The 22196-nt window shown below is 30.3% G+C and overlaps 2 protein-coding genes across 12 annotated transcripts; one reads left to right on the top strand and one right to left on the bottom strand.

Annotated features, from left to right (window-relative positions):
* LOC112730724 (protein trichome birefringence-like 8) lies at positions 1-2495 on the top strand. Its single transcript, XM_072210325.1, has 4 exons — positions 1-702; positions 1206-1595; positions 1686-1844; positions 2059-2495. The coding sequence occupies exons 1-4, from the start codon at positions 368-370 to the stop codon at positions 2366-2368; spliced, it is 1194 nt and encodes a 397-aa protein (XP_072066426.1). The 5' UTR covers positions 1-367; the 3' UTR covers positions 2369-2495.
* Positions 1987-10596, bottom strand: LOC112728811 (uncharacterized). 11 transcript variants are annotated; one of them, XM_072210321.1, is made up of 18 exons: positions 10311-10596; positions 9121-9595; positions 8502-8596; positions 7881-8045; positions 7389-7776; positions 6775-6893; positions 6523-6599; positions 6227-6443; positions 6103-6147; positions 5685-5778; positions 4993-5184; positions 4453-4556; positions 4240-4315; positions 3851-3997; positions 3560-3685; positions 3094-3264; positions 2689-2748; positions 1987-2585 (listed from the first exon to the last, which is right to left on the bottom strand). In XM_072210321.1, the coding sequence occupies exons 1-18, from the start codon at positions 10352-10354 to the stop codon at positions 2472-2474; spliced, it is 2709 nt and encodes a 902-aa protein (XP_072066422.1). In that variant the 5' UTR covers positions 10355-10596; the 3' UTR covers positions 1987-2471. The 11 variants fall into 11 exon arrangements, with proteins under 11 accessions (XP_072066422.1, XP_025634900.1, XP_072066420.1 ...); XM_025779115.3 differs by having other exon boundaries at positions 4228-4315; positions 6227-6447; positions 6527-6599; positions 10311-10525; XM_072210319.1 differs by having other exon boundaries at positions 4228-4315; positions 10311-10525.
* Positions 10597-22196: the final 11600 nt, after the last annotated feature.

Below are 22196 nucleotides of genomic sequence, written 5' to 3' on the forward strand. Positions count from 1 at the left end.
CTTGATAACCAAACCAATTTTTTTTGTTTTTTATTTAAAGTAAAATAAGAGAATTTTTTTTACCAAAATCTAAAAGAAAGAGGACTCTCCCACCAATAAATAAGAATAGAAATAAAAATGTCTAGGATATTAGTGAATTTTGAGAAATTTTTATATCTCTCGTTATAAACCGGATTTTGAATTTTATGAATCTAAAATTTGTAGAAAAGGCTCTTCTCCAATTTAATTTTTAACATACTAACTACCTATCAACATAATTATCAAAATCCTTCCGCTTTTCGTGGATCTTCTTCAACCCTATAATCAAACTAAACATCTAACCCTCAACATAAAAATTAAAAATTTTACTAAATAGAGTCCAAAAAGAATGAATAGAGAATTGGCTTATGCAGTCACTTTTGTCATTCTCTTACTATCTTCCCTATTATTTTTCAACTTTGAGACCCTCTTTGATCAAGATTCTCCTTCATATTTTGGTTTCTTGTCACGTATCATCCCCAAGAATTTTCATGCACAGCCATCAGTCGCCGGAGGCTGCGATTTTTCAAGAGGCCGGTGGGTGTGGGATGAAGCCTACACTAGTCAATCATATGATGAAAGATGCCCGTTTCTTGATCCCGGTTTCCGGTGCCGGCAAAACGGACGGCAAGATGATGGTTTTCACAAATGGAGATGGCAACCGGAAGGTTGTGATCTTCCCCGGTATGTGATGCACACTTCGCTCATTCATGCATGCATGCATGCATGAACTTGAGTGAGTGAGACTTAGCTTTCTCATTGTTAATTCTAACTATTCATATATAGTAACGTCTTTGTGTAACAATTTATAGATAAATTAGAGTTCAAATTGCCAACAAGAATTGTTTCATGTGGATTTCATCATCAATTTTTTCCTCTTTCTTTTTGTTGTTTCTGGAGAAGAAAAGAGGTTTGATTTGGTAAATAAAAGCGAGTATAGTGGAGAATGGTTAACAGTCTGTTAGAAACGTTAGCTGAGTATGAAGCCAATCGAGCACTAGTGGACACAATAATCTATTTATAGTAGTTAATTAGTTATATTAGGGTTAGGGCCAGTAATGCTTAATTCCCATAAGTGTGTATCATACTATTGATTTCGATGGAAAATTATTAACCGGTTTAGTAAATTCTATGCTAGCATTCTCATTTTTCTCTCAACTTGTATAGTTATATATTGCTATTCTCAGATTCAGCGCCAGTGACTTCCTAGAGAGGACTCGAAATGGACGGGTGGTGTTTGCCGGCGATTCGGTCGGGAGAAACCATTGGGAGTCTTTGCTGTGCATGCTTTCTATAGGGATCTCTAACCTGTCCAACATACATGAAGTGAATGGAAACCCTATAAGCAAACACAAGGGCTACCTTGCAATGAGGTTCAAGGAATACAACATGACAGTAGAGTACTATAGGGTACCATTCCTCTCCATCATCGGTCGCCCACCGCCAAATTCAGCTGCCGAGGTTCGAATGACTATTAGGGTTGATGAGTTGCACTGGTATTCCAAGAAGTGGGAGGGAGCAGATATTCTTGTTTTCAATTCAGGGCACTGGTGGAACCAAGACAAAACTATCAAATCGTAGGACCAACCACAACCTTAAAAAAACCTTTCGGTGACTAAGAATTGTTGCTGATGATTGATGAACTCCCTTTTTTGCTTTGTCTTCAGGGGTAGCTACTTCCAGGAAGGAGGGAAGGTGAATATGACCATGGATGTGATGGAAGCATTTAGGAGATCCTTAGAGACATGGAGATCATGGGCATTAAACAATTTAGATCCAACTAAGAGTTTCATCTTCTTTCGAAGCTATGCCCCTGTTCATTACAGGCAAGTAGTACGGGAAATGATTCATCATTACACACTTTGTTAGAACACTCGCTCTCCGTGAACTCACAGTAATGCATAAAACAAAAACACTAAATCCATTTGAAAAATTTGATTTGAGGATTTTCAACTATTGGTACCTGGCTTATAAAACTATTTTTGTTTGTTGATTTTTCCGTATATTTGAATGAGGATTAACTATACAGTGAAAGTGTAGGAATGGGACATGGAATGAAGGGGGAAACTGTGACATGGAGACAGAACCAGAAAAAGACCCTAAAAAACTTGAACCTGATCCATACTATAACAGAGTTATATCTGATGTTATCAGACAAATGCAATATGGGAACTGGAAAGTGCAATTCTTGAACATCACGTATCTTTCAGAGCTGAGGAAAGATGGTCACCCTTCCAAGCACCGGGAGCCGGGCACCCCAGTCGATGCTCCTCAGGATTGTAGCCACTGGTGCTTACCGGGAGTGCCGGACACATGGAATCAACTTCTTTATGCTCAACTAACTCTCTAAGAACTTCCCCCAGAAAGTGCAGAACAAAGGCCAATCAAAATTTCTATCTGACCACAAAGAATGTTATGTTTTGGTAGCTGTACATAATCTGAATTGCTTTTGATTATTTTTCTACGTCGTCTTCGTCATCCGAGTCCACATCAATGGCTGCCATTTGCTTCACTTTCTCAAGCTGCCTCAAGAGCTCCAACCTTTCTCGTCCATAAGTCGATGGAATCTGCAAGAAAGACAAGTCAAATTCATATGAGGTGATGACTGGAAGATCATCGTTGTAAGAGATGATGAAACGAATAAAAAGTAGGAGCTCCACATGTACATACCAGACCCGGTACATATCTCTGAATTGCAGCCAACATGGCTGCATGCCCAACTGCAGTAACCTGTGCAAAATAACATTGTCATCCTTAGTAGGTGACACTGGATTGCTATCATAAGGATATAAAATAACATTTTGCTCTTTCGTTGCTAATGGATTCCGTATCTTTCTAATTCCTTAATGTATAAACGCAGCTTTATCTTATTATTTCTTTTAGATATTTAAAGCATATTTTTTAAAAAAGATAACGAATAGATTGATTGTGTACAAATAACTCGCTCTGATTCACGATAAATAATAAGAATAAGAAAAGGATTTATAAATCCAACTACTTTTAGTTAGGTCTGTGATTAAGGATTAACAGTATGCTACACTAGTCAGAATGGAGATTCAAGGAGTTAAAACTTACTGGAAGAAGCATCAAAACACCAATAGGAACAACTGAAGCCATGTCAGTCACCGTTCTTTTAAGCGTTTTCTTCTCCTTCTCAGTCAATTCATCCCCAATCAGAGCCCTTCTAAGCAATCCTGTAGCAGCAGCGACATCAATAGCTAGAAGTTGAGTTCCTTGCCAGACATCCTGCTCATTGAGTAGCAAATTTCAAATTCAGACAGGTCTCAGATGTTATAAAGACAACTCATAACTTTGGTCGAAACTTTTATTTCTATTCATTTTATGAAACAGTGAGCACTGTCAATATTACCAACACTGCTCAATAAATATCATGCTACCCAATTTCCCATTTCAGTTTCTATAGATGGCATGGGAGAAAAATAATTACTCAAGCTTCATTGATTAATGTGACAGATGAACTCAAACCAAATAAATAAGGATAATGTTCACATTAAAGAACCACCTCCAGAATAAAACATACCGTTCCTGTTTCTTTTAATTTGCCTAAAGATTTCTCTATGATATTTTCCTTCTTTTGAACCCTGGACAACTGAAGAGATCCAGCAGCATCACTATAACGAGCACCATCATCAATGACTACTAAATCCTACAAAAGCAAATATAAAATGTTAAATCTAAAAGTGTACACCAAGCCAAAACCAACAGAAAGTTAAAGAATATAGTTACTCCTTCATAGTTTCTCAGAAGCAACATGAAAAGGAACAAGATATTTCATACTTGCAACTTACAAGTCATAGAATTTCCGATGTACCTCGTTATTTTCTGATTGATATGTACTATTTTCGACACGTTTCTCAAGTTCCATTAACTCCTTTCTCAGAGTCTCAAACCGGCGGAATTCACTGGATTCTTGGTCCATGATCCCTACATTTGGTGGAGACTGCTCATCATGATTATCCTGCAAATAAGATTCATAGTCCACATTAATCAGAGGTCAACATAGTATCCACCCAGCCACTAGAGCAGATAATTAGATTCACAGATAAAGCAAGAAATCATAGTGCCAGTTTGATGTCCTATGCTGATACATGAACAAATCAAAGCCAAATAACAGGTTCTCACTGAAGACACAAAGACGCAAGAGAATTCTCGCTGAAGATACAAAATGGCAAAGAGAAGGAAGCATACAGAAGCACTCACATCAGCCTCCAGATCAGACTTTCTGCTACCACGAGGTATAATGATGTCCAAGAATCCACGAGATTTTCCAACATTTCTGAAAAAAACACATAAATAAAAAAACAGAAATAACATTTTACCGAAGAAAGTAACAGCTGACAATAGAGTGAAGCTTTCAGAATACCAGTCACTAGATAGGAAAACAATAAAGCTAAAAACTAAGGAATTTCATACCTTTTGCTCCTATCCACCCTTGCATTTGCATTCTTTCTGCTTTTCCCTTTTGTAAATTCTTGATCATCACCAACTTGTGTGTGAGACTGACCACCACCAACTCCCTGAAGTGAGTATAATAAAATTGTTACTGACCAGAAAATGCAGACTCTTATAAGGGGAAACGAGAGGGGACAAGTATCCATGGACGTCGAGCAACATACTGATGAATTTTAGCAAGAAAATAATGAAATTGGGTACTACTTATAGAATTAAATCCTTTTCTAAAATAAAATAATCAAGACACCTTAAATGCTATGGGAATAATAAAAAGAACATTATCCAAGCATACAACTGAAGTTGCATTGATATTCACAATGCTTTGAAAGCCAAGACACAAACACAGGCTCAATAGCTCCAGTCAGTCTTATCTCCTAACGAACATATAGAAGTGAGAAACACTAGATAGTTATCTAGATAACAACTATAATTAGAAACCAAATAGGGATATGCATATTCCACTTTCAAAGTGGAAAGTCATTGAGGGAAAGGAAGCCATACCTGCTGTAAAGAATCAGCCTTCGCCCTGAAAGATGCTTCCAGGAATTCAGCTTCTTTCCTAAGTTTTCGTATTTTTTCCAGGTCAGAACAGGCTGCTTTTATATGCTCTTTTCCAGAAATAGAGCTTGATACATGTAACTCTTGGAGCAACTTTTCGAGTCTTGTCACAGCTTCTTCAACACTTTTCAATGCCTGAGAAATGGCAGAGATAAGGCATAAATTAAAAAAAAAAAAAAAAAGATATATGAAAACAACACTCTCAGCATCTATTTTGACTGTGCTCATTACGTAATTCATACAATACTAAATATTAACTATGGAAGCACAGACATCAGAACATTTATAGTCCCTTCTAAACAGATCAACTTAAAATATCTAAATTTGCTTCCTAATCTTTACCATTATAAAATGCAATAGATGTACAAATTTTACTTTTGGAATAACAGATAAATCAAATATAACACACACACACACTAAGTAAAAGGTAAAATCATCTGGATAAGTTGACACTGCCTTATCACTGACAGCATAGAAGGCTAGGAAGATAGCTCAACCTACCCTGTTAAAACCAAATAAAGCCTAACAATAACTTATCAAAAAACCATATTAACCCTCAAAGTCTAGCTTTGCAGACTTAACTGAATTGGAAGCAGCATACATTGATAAAATAATTTTGAAGCAGGGAAACATACCTCATCAAATGAATCTGAATCTTTTGCAATTGACTTAACTGCAGATCTCTGTCTATCAACTGTTTTCTTGATCTCTTTTTCTAATGTCTTCTCCCTGCATTTTACATTTTTACAAAGATAAAATGAAACAATTTTCGGATTTAAGAAAATCTAGGTAAAAAATCAGCTTCACAACCCCTGCAACTATACAGTCTCTTTCAGTTGTTCTTACAAAGCTTTCAGCTACAACTGATTCCAATATCCATAGTTTACCCCAAACATTTAATTGAAATTTAAATGGCTGAATTTTTTTCAATGAATATGCATATGCATCTACTGGAATACAATTAGAAAAGCAGACAGACAGATGCAGGAAAAAAAAAAAAAAAAAAAAAAAAAAAAAAAAACTGAAATATGTAGAATTTTCCTTGCAGCTTACGTTTTCATCCCAAGTTCTTCCATGGACTGCATCAACTTCTTGTGCCTAACATAGAAGATAAATAATAAACATCTTAAATAAGAATCTAATGTATTTAAATTATATTGAATGGTGGTTCAGTTACCCTATTGACAGAAATTCAGCTGCTTTCACATTTGAGGGGCTTTCTAGCCATGTACTATATTTGATAAAGCTCTGAATCCAATGAGAACAAACATAAAATGCCTGGGGTACTGCTTCAGCATTTGGGGGACCTTCATCTTTACTTTTATGCGTGTGAGTCTGTTTTGTAATGCTGGTGATACCCGGATAAAAAGGAAGCCAGTCCAGCTCTTCACAAACTACCTATGCAGTTAAAGAGCTTTTGCCAAGTTAAATTAACTAATAAGCAAATCTGCCATATGCAGTGAATTTAAATACCAACCTCCACATACAATTGGTATGAACTAATGGATGAGAGCTGAGGGTAGTAAAAAACGCTGCCTCCTATAAGGTACCTGATGATACAATGTTTGTAAATACTAACCAAAAATACCTATTAATAATAATTATCTTGGTCAAGTACTACAACAAAACTACTAGTAAGCTCAGCACAAAGCTACTAATAATAAGATTCTTAGAACTGTAAGAAACCTGACATTCTAAAGGAAATAACATCAGTAGAAGTTAAACCTGATGATATCTTCCAGTGGATCATCAAGGGTATCAAAACCATTCGCCAAAAGGAAGGACCGTGTACTTCTTCCTAAAGCGATAAAGAATCCAAATATAGCCAAATCCTTCTCCAAAACCTGCACCATGAAAAAGTTTTATTGAAGCTCTCTGTTACGACAAAGTAAATACATGACAGGAAGATGATTTAGCTTTGCTATACTCAAATCAATTCATTTCTTCATTGTTTTTGTTACTTATAAGAAAGATCTGTCCTTCATAACATTTTAGTTTTCATATTAAGTAAACTTAGTTCGTACATTTTTCCACATTTAAAATTAAATAGATAAATAAATCTAGACATTATGAACTACTTTTCTGTTTCAAAATTTAACCAAAATAAAAAATTTCAAGAACAATGTCATAATTGTGGATCTCAACACAATTAAACTAAGGTCAGAAACATTGGACCATAACCCCATCAACCAATAAGAATTTGTATCCCAGTGCATTTTCAAGCAAAGTATAGGTCTGACTATGGTAATTTAGCTGTGAGACTTATGTGTAGTCAGTTGAACTGAGTATGAATTCAAGAAGGTTAAACCAAGCTGTCTTCAGAGATGCATGTAACTTGCCTCAATACTTTCAGAAGTTGTCAGTCTTGACCAGATTTTCTCCTTATCAATAACTTGCTGCAGTTGCCTCTGAGCAAGATTCACCCAGAAAACAATCTCTTCTGAACCCCATTCATCTTTTGCTCTACAGGCTGCAGCTCTTGGCCCAAAATGAACAAGAAATTCTCTGTGCAGACCAATATCCTTTATAGAATTATAAGCTTGGCTTACAGGAATTAGACCAGCCAGCATGTCCATTAAACTACCAGTTATCTCTGCGATCATGGAAAAGAATTGTGAACAAGAAACTTTGGCCGGGCCAAGTTTAGAGACTACAGCAATGCATGTTAGTGCAAGCAGAAGAAGGGACGTGTCACTTGCACTGCTTGAACCCATACTTTTTCCATTCCTGGGAAATTAATTAAAAGATCAATCATGTATTTTATCAAAAAATAAGAACAATGAAAGCTAATGGCTCAACATATAAAAATGCAATGTTGAGAGTGAACATACAAAACAGCAGTAGCGGAAAAGCGTCCATCCCCTTCAAACTTATTAACAAAGGATGCCACAACAGCTGGAACCTGCTCAGACCAGAACCATTCATATGCTTCGGGCATTTGGGTTGATAATTTTTCTCTAATTAAACCCTCCAGGGGAGCAGATAGCCTCAGCAAACTGGATCAATGCCACGGTTGAACAAATTAGTCCCAAAACAACTATAGAGTAGTACAAAGTATTGAAATTAAGCAACTCACAGGAATCAGGGGGAAGAAATAACAATTAACATGGCAATAACAGTATACAAAACAATTGCATCATTAAGTTCAAGTAGCCAACCCCAGCAAATGGGAAAAAAGTTTGATTCTTGTTCTTGTTGATATTTGAAAGTCATCAGTATGATATAAAACTTCGACATTGAAGGTACAAATCAAGTCAGTATTTACTAACGTTAACACACAAATCCATAAATGTAAGACAATAGCAAAATATATTACTGCAGTTCTTCACACAAGTTCAGGTATAGAATTTCTATTACTCTCTAATAAATAAGCCTAACTTATTTATTGTTTGCTATGTCTAAAGCAAAAGAAAGAAAGAAATAATGAACCAAAAGGCAAAGCAAAATGGTACCTCCTTTGAACAAAGACATTGACATTTCTGTCGTCGCTGCCATCTCTTCGCGATGAAATTTCACTTGCCGCATGCAATAAGGAGAAAACAGCAGCCTGGATGAACTAAAGCAACCTGTTACTTAATTTGTCATAAATTTTGATGAATTGAAACAGAGCTTGAGTAAAATATGACCGATGGGATAGTACCATTTCTTGTAGCAAAGACAATAGAGGAAACATTACCCAAATTCATTCATGATGAAGCTCATCCACATACACATACATAGCCATTCTAGATATAGCTCAAATATTATGACCAGAAACAATAATCAATAATAGGTTCAATCATCTCTGATATCCATGAACCCAAGTACATAAGTGTTCATATAATCATAACCATACTTTGACATCGCCAAACGTTGCGGCATGCTTATCTTGGATTGCAACAAAGGCACGCAACTAAAGCCAATAGTGACACTTTTCCCATTTACATTTCATCTAGCAAGAATTTGTCTTATCTATGCACCAGTTGATCAACAAAATTAATTGGTCGTTTCCCATTAAAGGCTGTCCATCAAAATTCATGGTTTACACATGATATGAATCAAATAATACCATCAAAGGGTTCATGACAATACCTGATATGACACTGGCTTCACCCATGCATTTTGGTCTACCCCAAGCCAGGCAGTTGAAACCCAGGATACTCTTGCTAATGATTTATGCTCTTTAATAGCTAATTCAAAAACCCTGGCAGCGTCATATAAAGCTTGAACAAGTGCATCACAGAAGTCTCCATCTTCAAGTGAGCTATTAAGTTTCACCCTCATTTTCTCGAGGTCTGTACTCGTGCTAGATTGGGGACTCCCGTTGACAGTCACACCATCATCAGCTGAGGCAAATGGGAAAATGTATCCCCTCCTCCTGGGTTTGGAAAGCGTTATATAGTACTTCCCACACCCCTCCAAACCAGCATCACCATTCGACACAAAAAATTGTCGTATCAGGCAGCCCTTTCTTGAATTACCCCATTTATTTCGTAACAAACACCGCAAAGCCAATACTTTTCTGCCTGTGCAAGGGGAGCCATTGGAAGGCCAACAATTTGAAGAGCTGCAGAATATATTGCAATCAGAAGAAACACTCACTCAGAAAATTGCATAGTAACAAACTTGGAATTATTTATATATATAGAAACAAAGGACCAATAGCTCAACCATACTATTTCATTGGTTGACCCAATCTCTACGTGTGCGCCGGAGGGAGGGTGTTTGGATTAATCATACTTAACGGGAAAGTCTTTTAACAACAAGAATTTTTCCCTTTAATTTAAACAAGCACCAACTCTTAATGAATTACACTCTGTTTAGTGTTAAGGCACCATTTGACATTGTATAATCAAACTGCCACCAAAATACTGAGTCGTCTTGATAAATTAACAGCACAATAACACAAATCAAAAAATTACCTACTAAAAGAAAATAAAAAAAAATAAAAGTAAAAAACGAAAAGAACTTGAAAAGCAGCAAGCACTACACTACACTACACCTATCATGTATCCTTCTTCACCGAGCCTCACTGTTCACCAAACTCGTGACAGTTACACTAATTTCGAAAACACAACAGACATTTCCATTTATTTTCCAGTAGCTAAATCCAAATCATGCTTAAATAGAGTACAATCCAGTAAAGTAGATTCACAATTAGAGCGAATTGAGCTCAGACGAAACCTAGATACGCTTTGATGGAAACCTAGCAGGAATCTTGAAGTGAATCTTGAAGCGAAAATGAAGCAAGAAAGAAAAGAATAGATGGAGTTTGAGTTCACCTTAGTGAAAGGTAGTTGTTGTTAGCGCTCAATTTGAGCGCCATCACGAAATTGAGTTTGAGAGAGAGAGAGAGAGAGAGAGAAGAAAGAAAGAAAGAAAGAAAGAAAGAGAGAAGAGAAGCCAAGAAGAGGAGAGAGAGAGAGAGAGAGAGAGAGAGGGAAAGAAGAAAGAGAGAAAAAAGAGAGAGAAGAGAAGCCAAGAAGAGGAGAGAGAGAGAAGGTGGTGACGTGGCAGAGATGGGTGCTTTATTATTATCCGAAGACGTGGACAACACAAAAATCACACACACTCAAAGTTCACACTTCACAACCGATTTAGTTAAAATCGGAATTTGTTAATTCTTACAATTTTTTAATATTATATTATAATTTTAAATTCTAACATATTCAAATTATTCTAACATTATATATTTTACGTTTTTAATTTGATTTTCTGATTTTATATAAAACTTCGATTTTAAGTGTCTTGTGCATAATAAATTAACATTGTTATTGTATTTTTTGAAATTATAAAATAACTTTTTTTATACAATTTTAATTATTCACATATTTGACATATAAAATATTTTATATATTTTACTTAAACTTAAAATATTATATATAAATTTTAATTTATCCAATTATTTTTATTTTACAAAAATATAAACTTTAATAAAATACTTAGGTAAATCTAGAAAAATATTTAATTAGTATTCCAAAAATTTGTTTTTACAATTTTAACTACTCAATTCCCAAAGAATACAATTGTCTAGAAGATAATTTGGTTGCTGAAAATAATGATGAATATTTTCTTTTTTTATTTTGGACACTATACTATACAAATTGAAATGGTATAAACAGAGAGAATAAATTCTTTTTATAGTTATTTTTTTATTATTTTATTGCTATTCAAAGTGTGAGTCTTGCCTTTTTTAATCTCTCTCTCATCCTATAAAAAAAAGATCTATAAACTTATATCTTTATCATATCATTTACCTTATTTTAGACATTGGTGATGAATATTTTTTTATGAAAATTCACATGCAATTAAATAATTTAATATTTTTAATTAAATTATTATATAATAGATTTCTTTTTTGGTTTCATACGGTATTTCTCAACCCAACTAATTCGTCGCGAATTTAAACTCTGCACAAAGCGAGACTCAAACTCTCGACACTTACTTAAGCGGATAAATGAATTGACTAAATTATTATATAACAATTGGTTATTATATAACAGACTTTTACTATTAATTTCTCGTAAAAAAAAACACTATTTTTTGAAAAATTTTGGTCTTGCTAATAATAGTAAGCCATGGGTGGTACTTCTTTTTTTTTTTTCCCTTTTTTTTCTTTCGGGTCAGACAATATGAGCAGCTTGGATTTGGAACTTAAAATCAGAAATCAGAACCTCTTTTTGTTTTGTATTGTCTCCATAGAGAAAAGCCTTATAGCTTTAGAACTCATCATGGCTTCAAGCCTTAAAGAAATTTGCAGCCCAATCCAATGGAAGTTAAAAGTTAATTAGGATTTGACAATTGTTTTGGTATCTTTTGAAAGAGAAATTATTTTTTATTATGTCTTATTGTATGGTAAATTTATTTTGTGTATTTTTAATATATGAAATAGTGACAATTTTAACTAATACCATTTATAGTTAAAGTTTGTAAAAAAAAAATAAAGTTTTTGAAACATGTATTAAATACACTTTAAGATTACCTAAATATTTTTTAAACTCTATATTCCAGTTTAGAATAGAAAAAATATAATGTAATAACAAAATCTATTTAGATTTTAAGTAAAACGCAATTTTTCAGATTTAAATAAAATACGTAAAAATATTTCACATGTTAGATATGTATATAATGATAAAAATGATATGAAATGATAGAAACTCAAGAAAATAAAAATATCCTCTAGTGTTGATAAAATTAAAAAAAAATATATACTAAACATTATTTTAGCTTTATTTAACATGTAAAACTGGATCTTAAAATAATATATTAAGAGATAAATTATTTTTTCATTTTCTTTATGTAATGAAGTTTTTCCTTGTGAATGATATATACTCTAAAAAGCCAAGACACTAGTAATAAGAATTTTAATATATAAATCTAATTTTTTACGCAATAAATGAATTGAAAATGAACATTATTTGTTGTTTACCAATAGAAATTTATATTTTAGCAAATATTTGTAAATAAAAATTTCAAATTGTGCTTTTAGGGTTGGTAACCGACAATTTAATTTGAGATGTGGCATATATATATATATATATATATATATATATATATATATATATGGTGACTTGACAAACAAAACGAAAAGTAATATTCAATTCCTCATAAAAGCTTACCAAGTGAACTTAATTAATTTCAGAGTCCTACTAACTTAATCGATTATTTTTATAATGTGTATAATGAACTATTGAGTTATAAAATAAATATCATTTATATTATCTAGAATAACCATCTGAGTACTATAGAGATAATAAATATCTCAGGTCATGAAATTACTCATTTTAAAAACAGCTCTAATACCATATCATGATACTACTCATCCCAAAAACTTTATATAATAATAAAAAATAATACTAATAGTTATATCTCTAATACTCTCTAAACCTTTATTATACATATTATACAAATATTTCATTAACTCCTCGTACTTTCCTATATAAAAATTCACATCATCATAACCCCTCATACTTTCATTCCTTTTTCTCAGTGATATATTAATCATCCATCCATATATATTCATTAACTATCTAGAAAAAGGGCCAAACAAATAGCTTTTTAGAGAACATTTCCACAAAATATTTTTCCCCATATATAGATAATCATTGATATAAAACTACTGCTTCCGATGACATTTAATTTCCACTGACCTTATCTTAAAATTATTTATTTCTTTTTTATGTTTTTATTCTAGCAATATTAGAAGCTCTATAAAGATTTTATATATATATATATATATATATATATATTAAAGAGTAAAATTTTGTACTTAATATTAACTAATTTTTAAAATTATTTTTTATTATAAAATTTAAATTTTAAAAAGTTAAGATTAAAAAAAATTATATAATAAAAAAATATTTAATATTATTTAATTAAAAGTTAATTATATATATGTATTGAAAATAATAATGTCTAGAGACCGCTCAAGAAAGGGTGATGAATGATGACGTTTTGGACTGTTTTCTATCAACAAAATTGGAATTATTATTTATATAATATATACGACACACATAAAAAAATAATGTAGATATTGGCTATGGGGTCATGATATATATGATAATGATGGTCCCTACATATATGAATTAGGTTTGTGGCACGACATTTGCATGGCGGTGGTGAATTATATTATTTCAATAATAAAGAAAGAAATCTAGAAATTATAAATAAAAGTTTGCTAGTATTTTGTTGATTGTGACGAAGATGCATATATATAGCTAGAATAATGTTTTTATTGATTGATAGATAGATTATTATAAATCTTGTTGGACACTGAAAATTAAACAAATAATATGCAAAAAGAAAAGAGCGCATACATGTGACTCACGAGGGGTATTAATATTTATATTATATATATATATATATATATATATATATATATATATATATATATATATATTATATGATGATTCCATATTTCTCTCCCCAACCAAATCCTATCATGTTCTCAAATTATTGCTATCATTAGGTTTCATTTCATTAAACAAACGGACAAATAAGTAAAAATATTAAATAATGTTATGGAAGTACGAACTAATGGATACGTAGTTAAGTAATTAAACTAAAATCTTAATAATAAGTAATTAAAATAAAGCTCTTAGACAAAAAATATTGGAAATATTTAAAAATTTTCTTCTTCAATTTTGAAGCGAGTATATGAATTATTATATCTTTAACATTGTATTTATTTATGCAAGAATTTATTTATATATACTCTTTTATCTCTTTTTATTTTGTTTTATGTGCTATTTTTTATCTTTTAGCGGATTGAATTTTAAATTTTGTTAATCACAAAAACTTGATATCATGTTATAAATTTATAATACTATTGTTTTAAAAAAGTTAAATTTATAGAAAAAAATATGTAAATAATTATGTCTCTAATAATTATGACTTAAATTATGAGGGCATGGTTAATTAATTAAATAATGTAATTCACACACTAATGATTAATTCATAAAAAAAAAAACGAAAGATTTTGTAGTGCAGGATGGAAGTAGTATCGCATAGTAGTAGTAATGACTAGTGTGAATTAGAATCTATATCATATATCATATATATAAATTTCTTCCTCTTATATTTTATATTATTTTCATGAATAACACACGTATCATCGTGTACCTCGTGCATAATAATAATAATAGTCAAAATAATAAAGAGTAAAACATATGTAAAAATATAAATAATTGGCCACTGATGTGTACTTTTGCCCTAGTGTTTTGAGTACTTGATGATGATGCTTTTCAATTAAAGAATTGTGCATGTGCATATAATGCTAGTAGAATACTGAGGTAGTTACTGTCAGTTATATAATAATTTTTTAGCTAGTTACCACTTATAGACATGTATATAAAAAACTTTAATTTGTTGCACTGTATGTGTGTGTGATTAACAATTTAGAAATTCTTGATTTCATTCTCTAATAATAATTCTCTTTTCTCTCCCTCACAACTCCGATGGCAATCCTACCCTGCTTATATGTAAGAATACTTACACCTTCGAAAGTAGGGATGGAAAAAATATTTGCGATGAATCGAAAAAAGTTATTGAAAACTCGTAAAATTTTTATTGGGACAGGGAGATCTCTGCTCTCACAAATAAATAAGAACGGAATTAAGGTATTCGTCTCACAAAAATTTGTAAAATTTTTATAAAAAAATTTTACTTAAATGTCTTTGTATATATATTTGTTGTGTAAGTAATTTTAATTTATTTTATTTTAATTTATATGTTAAAAATTATATGTGTATGTTATTATGTTTGAATTATGTTTGATTTGATATATTTACTTGAATTATATAAAATTTTATTATGATAGTATTAATTTTTAAAAAATTTAAAACTCAATAATATCCAATATCCATGGATATCTACAGGTAAATAAATAAACAGAGACCCACAACGGTTAGAATATAATTAGGATCAATTAGTATTATTTAGCATATCTGAATATTTATTATAAGAGATTACGTCTTTATTATTACGATTTTCTTAGTACCTATAAGTACCCTTTTATATTGTATCATTCCAGATAACTTAAATATACTCAATAATACACAAATCCTTTCTCCAGTTTAGCCTCTTGTTTCTAACATGGTATCAGAGTCATGATATACTCCTTGAAAAAGACATGTTATTTTTCTTTTGGTGAAACCACCGTATTTTTCACACTTTTCCTCTATTCCATTTTTCTTGTATTTTGTCATCTTTTTATACTTTTTTACATTACCGACTAGCCTATTATCTCCGTCTTGTTTATTTCTGAGTCGAATGATCAAATACCAATGTCATCCGCTGTTTACCTATTCTCATAGAAAAATCATATAGTTTTCGCTTTCTTTCGACAGTTCCATTTTTTCTTATGGTAGTTCCGTCTGCGTTTTCTTGCGGTAGTTTCGACTGCACTTTCTTCCGACAGCGGTAGTTCTGTCTATGTTTCCTTCAGACAGCGGCAGTTTTATCTGCACTTCCTTCCGGCAGTTCCGCCTGCGCTTCTTTCAGACAGCGACAGTTCCATATGCGCTTTCTTTTGATAGTTTCGTGTGCGCTTCCTTTAGACAGCGGCAGTTCCATATGCGCTTCTTTTCGACAGTTCCATCTGCGCTTCCTTTAGGCAGCGGCAGTTCCATCTGCGCTTTCTTCAGATAGCGGCAGTTTCATCTGCACTTTCCTTCAGATAGTGGCAGTTCCATCTGCGCTTCCTTCTGGCAGTTTCATCTGCACTTCCTTCAGGCAGCGGCAGTTTCATCTGCGCTTCCTTCGGACAAGCGGTAGTTCCGTCTGCGTTTCCTTCAGATAAGCGGCAGTTCCATCTATGCTTCGACAAGCGGCAGTTATATCTGCACTTCCTTTCGATAGCTCCGTCTGCACCCATTCTATCAGTTTATGCATTTTTGTTTCTCTTTATTTCGTTTTTTTAAATATGTTTCAAACTCAAGTTGCCACTTGAGTTTGAGGGGAGATGTTAGAATATAATTAAGATCAATTATGATCAATTAGTATTATTTAGTATATCTGAATATTTATTATAGAAGATTACGTCTTTATTATTACAATTCTCTTAATACTTATAAATACTCTTTTATACTGTATCATTTCAGATAACTTGAATAAACAACTTAAATATACTCAATAATATACAAATCTTTTTATCCAGTTTAATTTATTGTTTCTGATAGCGAAAATGAAACAAAAACAACGAGCATTTTACTAAACGGAATGGAGGCAAAATGAATACTCATTACCATCTTTATTTGAGAGTAAGAATTTAGGGGTATACACTATCTAAATTAATAGATATATAATCTATTTTAATTCGATCAAAGCGGATTGACAATGTTAAATATAAGAGGAGAATAAATGAAATAACTTAGTCAAACAAACAAAAAAATAAACCTTTAACCTAACCCATGTGAAATTGCCATTAGGGTACAATAAGACCAATCCTATGTAACTAACCTGCATTATAAAATATGGAATTTCCAACTAAAATAAGAAAGCTTGGTATAGTAAACTTTTAAATTTGAGGAGCAAAAAAAAAAAGTAAAGAAAAATAAAACTAGAAGCCAAGGAAGTTTTTAATTAGTATATACATAATCTGTTAATATTTCTTTATAAACTTCTATCTTGTTTTAAAATTAATTGTCATGTGTTTTGGCCTATATCCGATGCCAAATCTCTATACTTACATTTTTCATTTAAAATAAACATATACCCTTTATTCATTTAAAGAAAATCTCTAACAAATAAAAAGGTGTATAAATTAACTTTCTTTTCTTTTCTATGTACCAACATTTGGTTAATTTTGTCATTCAGACATTGCTAGTTATTAATGCTGTGTTTGTTTGATGAGACACAGACACTAATATATAGACACAGTGATATACGTCCATCGTTTGTTTGCTAAAACACAGATTTTTGAAAGACACGCTGAGACACAAACATACATAAAATACATGTATTTGGTGTCCTTCAAAAAAGATGAGACACGGAGACACATTGATGAGATACAAATATTTACTCTTTTATCCTTAGTAATTTACTTTTGTCCTTATTTCATTGGTGATAATATAAGGATAAAATTGATATTTAGTTTATATTGTGTGTCTTGTCCAATATCACCAAACATAATAAAAAAAATTATGTATATTTATGTATATGTCTCTTTGTGTATTTGTGTCTGTATCCATGTATTTAAAAGACAATAAACAAACACAGCCTAATGTTTTACAATTTCAACCGTTTTAATTAATATCACACGGAGGGTTCTTTAATTTAACCGTGGAGTTTAAGTTTATTAATTTATTATTACTAATTAATATATCTCGGTGAAAATTAAAGAAACATACTTGTATTATATATGTCTCATCTAGATACTATAGAATTTTTGTTGTTTTAGTGTTTACTATTTATTTACTTAACATTACTTTTTTTTTTAGTTTATAGTAAATGATGTTCTTAGGACAAATTAATTTACTAATATATATTATTTTTGCATAAATATATTTTTGTTCTTTTATAGTATTTTGTTTTTAATTTAGTTAAATGTTACTTATTTTAATTAATTTTTAATAAATTAAAATAAAAAAATGACAAAAAAATAAAAAAATCAAATATGTTGATTTGGCATATAATAAAAATTCAGTTAAACCTAAAAGAAAAGCTGCAATAAAAAGTGGCGGCGGTTGTTATCCGTTGCTATTTGGCTGCAAAATCACCGCAATCTACTGAGATTATTGTAGTCATATATGTTTAAATAGTTAAGGAATATAATATTTTTTAAAAGTTTCTGCAATTAAAACGAGTTAAATCTCAATTTGTCTCGATGTTTATAATGATTTCCACAATTTTATTGGTCCTAATTAGAACTCCTAAATTTGTAACCGTGGCTCCGTCTTGTCCCTGCGATTATCTCCGTCAGCGAAATGCTGATCTGACGCAATTGCATGACATAGTGGACATTACTTAAACTACGGCGCATTGGTTTCGGACCCAAACTTTTTGGAAACCACGTAGGGTAAGGATTTTCTTGATGTTTTGCAACTTATGATCGTCGTAGTAAAAAAAAGAGAGTTTTAACTCACAAAAAACTGAAACGACGTGGTTTCCAAAGGGTTTGGGCACGAAACCAATATTGTCGTTTGAGTAGTGTTCACTGAGTCATGCAATTGCGTCAGATCAGTATTTCGATAATGGAGATAATTGCAGGAATAAGTTGGAACCACAATTACAAAATTTAAAGATTCTAATTAGGATCAACGAAATTGTAAGAATTGTTCTTAACACTGAACTAAATTTCAGAAGCCAAATTGATATTTAATTCCAATAAAAACATTGAAATGAAAGCAATTTAATACATACTTATTACAACGTTGGCAGCTTTAATTTTCACTACTAACTTAGTAATAAACTATATTAATACACATACAGTAAACATATTAATACATATACAATAAATAGATGACATGTATACAGTATATTAAAATGAGTTTAATTGATCAACCAAACCAAAATGAATTCCATCTTCTCAAACACTCATAAAAGATTATTTAGTCATTATTTACAATATAACCTAGCAAGTGGGGCACTTAATAAGTAATATGTGAACGAAAGATAAGGAACTATAGTAGTAGTTAATTAGAGGCATGCAAAGTCTTTCAATGAAGATATATTAAATAATCATACATAATAAACGTCATGTTAGGGAGAAAATAAGTTTAGACGGCAATGCTTCGGTCACATTTAATTTATATAAACTTCGTTTTGTTAATTGAAAATGATGTTTCCACGCAAATTATCTTTTCTTTGTGTCCACTTTCAAGTGTTTCAGGCGACTTTATAGTGGCTGCTTAATCGTTTCTATATTAAACTACCTTTTAATTTTTTTTCATTATTAATCACTAGTTATATAAAATAATAAATATTTTTGCTTAATTTTTTTATTGACAGAGTAGTTACAAAAAGTGATATAATTATTACGAATAAGTTCAACTAGATAGTCAACTTTTTGAAATAATTATTTGTCTATCTTAAATTATAAATACTAAAATTTAAATATTATTAAACCTTAAATTATATTATGATTGTAAAAAAAAACCTAAATTTTCTAGAAAAATAAAATTTTTAAAAATAAATTTACGCTAAAAAACAAGTAATATTTAGTAATTGAAAGTGATTCCCCATAATTATTCAATATGAATACATGAGAAATAAAAGGATTATTAATTAATTACCGTGCTCGACGAGGGTAGAAATAAAATAATCAATAAAATTGCTTTAAAAAATTGCATGGTTGGTGAAGAACTCATGAGTGCATGCATTATGCATTTTTAGATTGTGTGACAAAAAAAATCATTTCTTACAAATTTGTATAATTTTTTTAAAACAAAAACATATTTTTTTTTGGAAAATTAACTAAGAAAAATATTTTATGGCTAGAATTAATTTGAAATTTTTTAATTATCAAAAACATCAAATTGTAAGAATTAAAAAAAAATAAAATCAATAGATAGGATGATATGTATTCATTGATGAATATTGAAAGAGAAATCAAGTCTGAAGGGTCACTATCGGCCTAGCTGGTCCACCTAAAAAATTAAAGAAAAAACTAGAATTAATTAATTGAATAAGTCAGAGATTAAGTTAATATACATCTACCATTTAACACTACATGAAAAATAAATTAAAGTATGCAAAGCAAAGCTTGTGGGATTATTATTAACTAAATTTATTATCACTCTTGTTACTAGTGTATTAATAAGCACTAATATGCGTATTATATTACTATTTTATTTATTGAATATGTATAAAAATAATAATTAAAATAAAATTACTTGAGATAAAAAATAATTTAAAATTTAATTAAGAAGTGTCATGTACTCATGTTCAAGTTTTATTTAGAAATAGAAAAAAATATTTTTTATAAATGATATATAATAAAATATATTTTACTACGTAACTTTTTCATATTTTCATTATATATAATATAGAAATATAGAATTACTTACCGTTTGATATATATCAGTCTAAATTAAACATATAATCAAGTGATAGTTCAACATTAATTAAGAATATGGCATTTCCATAGAAATAAGATGCAATATATTGTTCAACCTGCAAAAATAAAATTGTGTTAAACTTTAAAATTTTAAGATGTAATATATTATAGAAAAAAAGTTTGCTTGAATTGATCGAATAGCTAGCTTACTCATCCGATTAAATAAATGTTGGGAGAAGAGTTAGTATAAAATTTAAAAAATGACTAAAGTTTAATTTTTGAATATAAAAAGATTAAAATAAAAATTTTAAAAAAGGTTAAATTTTACATTATATATACAACAAATTATTGGTTAACATTAAATTATTAAATAAAATTTAAATTCATGATAAATTAATTCTTAGTCTAACAAAAATACCATGAGAAAAAAAAAGTAAATTGAAGATATTTGTCTAGTTGTGTATATATATATATATTTTCCATGTAGCAGTTGAAGAAGTTACATCATTATATTACAGTCGTGTATATATATTCATGGTCAAAAATGGAATTATATGGGATAATGATGATATTGAATTTCAAAAGGTAGATCACTTGAGGCTTCCAATGGCATTAATGAAGTTAGCAAAAGTATTATTGTTGAAATAGTTACGTCACATTGAGATATAAAGTTTGCTTAAGTGTGATATGACATTTAACTAACCCTTTGACACTTCGATATTGATATAGTTACTATTAGTGCTCTCAGATTTTTTATATCATTATTGAATATATATTAACGTGACGCTAATTTTGTTTGGATTGTGGATTTGTAATTGACCACTTTTACGAGATATATATAGTTGTTTCTTTTTCCCAATTTTAACTCATAGACTCATAGTCATAGACCCTTAGTTTAGTTTGTATCGTTAAGAAGTTAAGACTGGCTTTTATCGCTAACTTTTTAAGTTTGCAGCTTAAATTACATTTTGTTTTGTATTATAGAAAGATTTACATAAGAGATGCTTCTATAAAAACGTGTAAAATGTACACTTAAGTGATTAAACGAATTAATGAATCAGTTATTTTGAATTTCTTAATAAATTAGAATAAAATCGATTTTTTTTAACAATAACAATAAATCCAATTTTTTTAGAATTTTAATTGTATTTTTAAATTTTTAAGGATTTAAATATTAGTCAGAGATATACTTATCTTTTTATCCAAAAATTTAAAAATATTCGATTTAGATCGTGTAATTCGATCAAGTCAAACTGGGTTTAATAATTATAATACAATTGGGTTATTATTGTTGTTATAATAAACCGATTTTGTTCTGATTTATTAAAAAATAAATTATTAACTGATTTAATAAAGATGTCCAATAATAACATGACAAATATAAACATCTTTTAAAAAAATATTTTTAGTGCCTTTATTAAAGTGGTCTCTTTTACATAATTATACTATATATTATATTAATTAAAATACTAATGGTCTCACAGTTAATTAATTGTGTAATTCTAATATATAAAAATTTTGTTCCATTAATAATACTTAATCTATTCAAGGCACTTTATACTTATTTTATTTATATTTTCATGTATTTTATAAATGAAAATGGAATAGGAAAGACAAAACATAAGAGGTTATATAAATTATGGATGCATTTATTTTGTTCAATTAATTTTAC

This window comes from Arachis hypogaea, chromosome 12, assembly GCF_003086295.3.
Source record: "Arachis hypogaea cultivar Tifrunner chromosome 12, arahy.Tifrunner.gnm2.J5K5, whole genome shotgun sequence".
NCBI classification, from domain to species: domain Eukaryota; kingdom Viridiplantae; phylum Streptophyta; class Magnoliopsida; order Fabales; family Fabaceae; genus Arachis; species Arachis hypogaea.

Bases quoted from the DNA above. Each gene is read 5' to 3' on its own strand.
- LOC112728811 (XM_025779119.3), bottom strand. From the start codon at position 10,354: ATGGCGCTCAAATTGAGCGCTAACAACAACTACCTTTCACTAAG. The intron at 6,894-7,388 runs GCAAGTTACATG...TTCATGGTGCAG, and splicing joins CAACTTCTGAAAGTATTGAG to GTTTTGGAGAAGGATTTGGC. The intron at 4,316-4,452 runs GTATGAAATTCC...TGTTTTTTTCAG, and splicing joins AGGGTGGATAGGAGCAAAAG to AAATGTTGGAAAATCTCGTG.
- LOC112730724 (XM_072210325.1), top strand. From the start codon at position 368: ATGAATAGAGAATTGGCTTATGCAGTCACTTTTGTCATTCTCTTACTA. The intron at 703-1,205 runs GTATGTGATGCA...TGCTATTCTCAG, and splicing joins GAAGGTTGTGATCTTCCCCG to ATTCAGCGCCAGTGACTTCC. The intron at 1,845-2,058 runs GCAAGTAGTACG...GTGAAAGTGTAG, and splicing joins TATGCCCCTGTTCATTACAG to GAATGGGACATGGAATGAAG.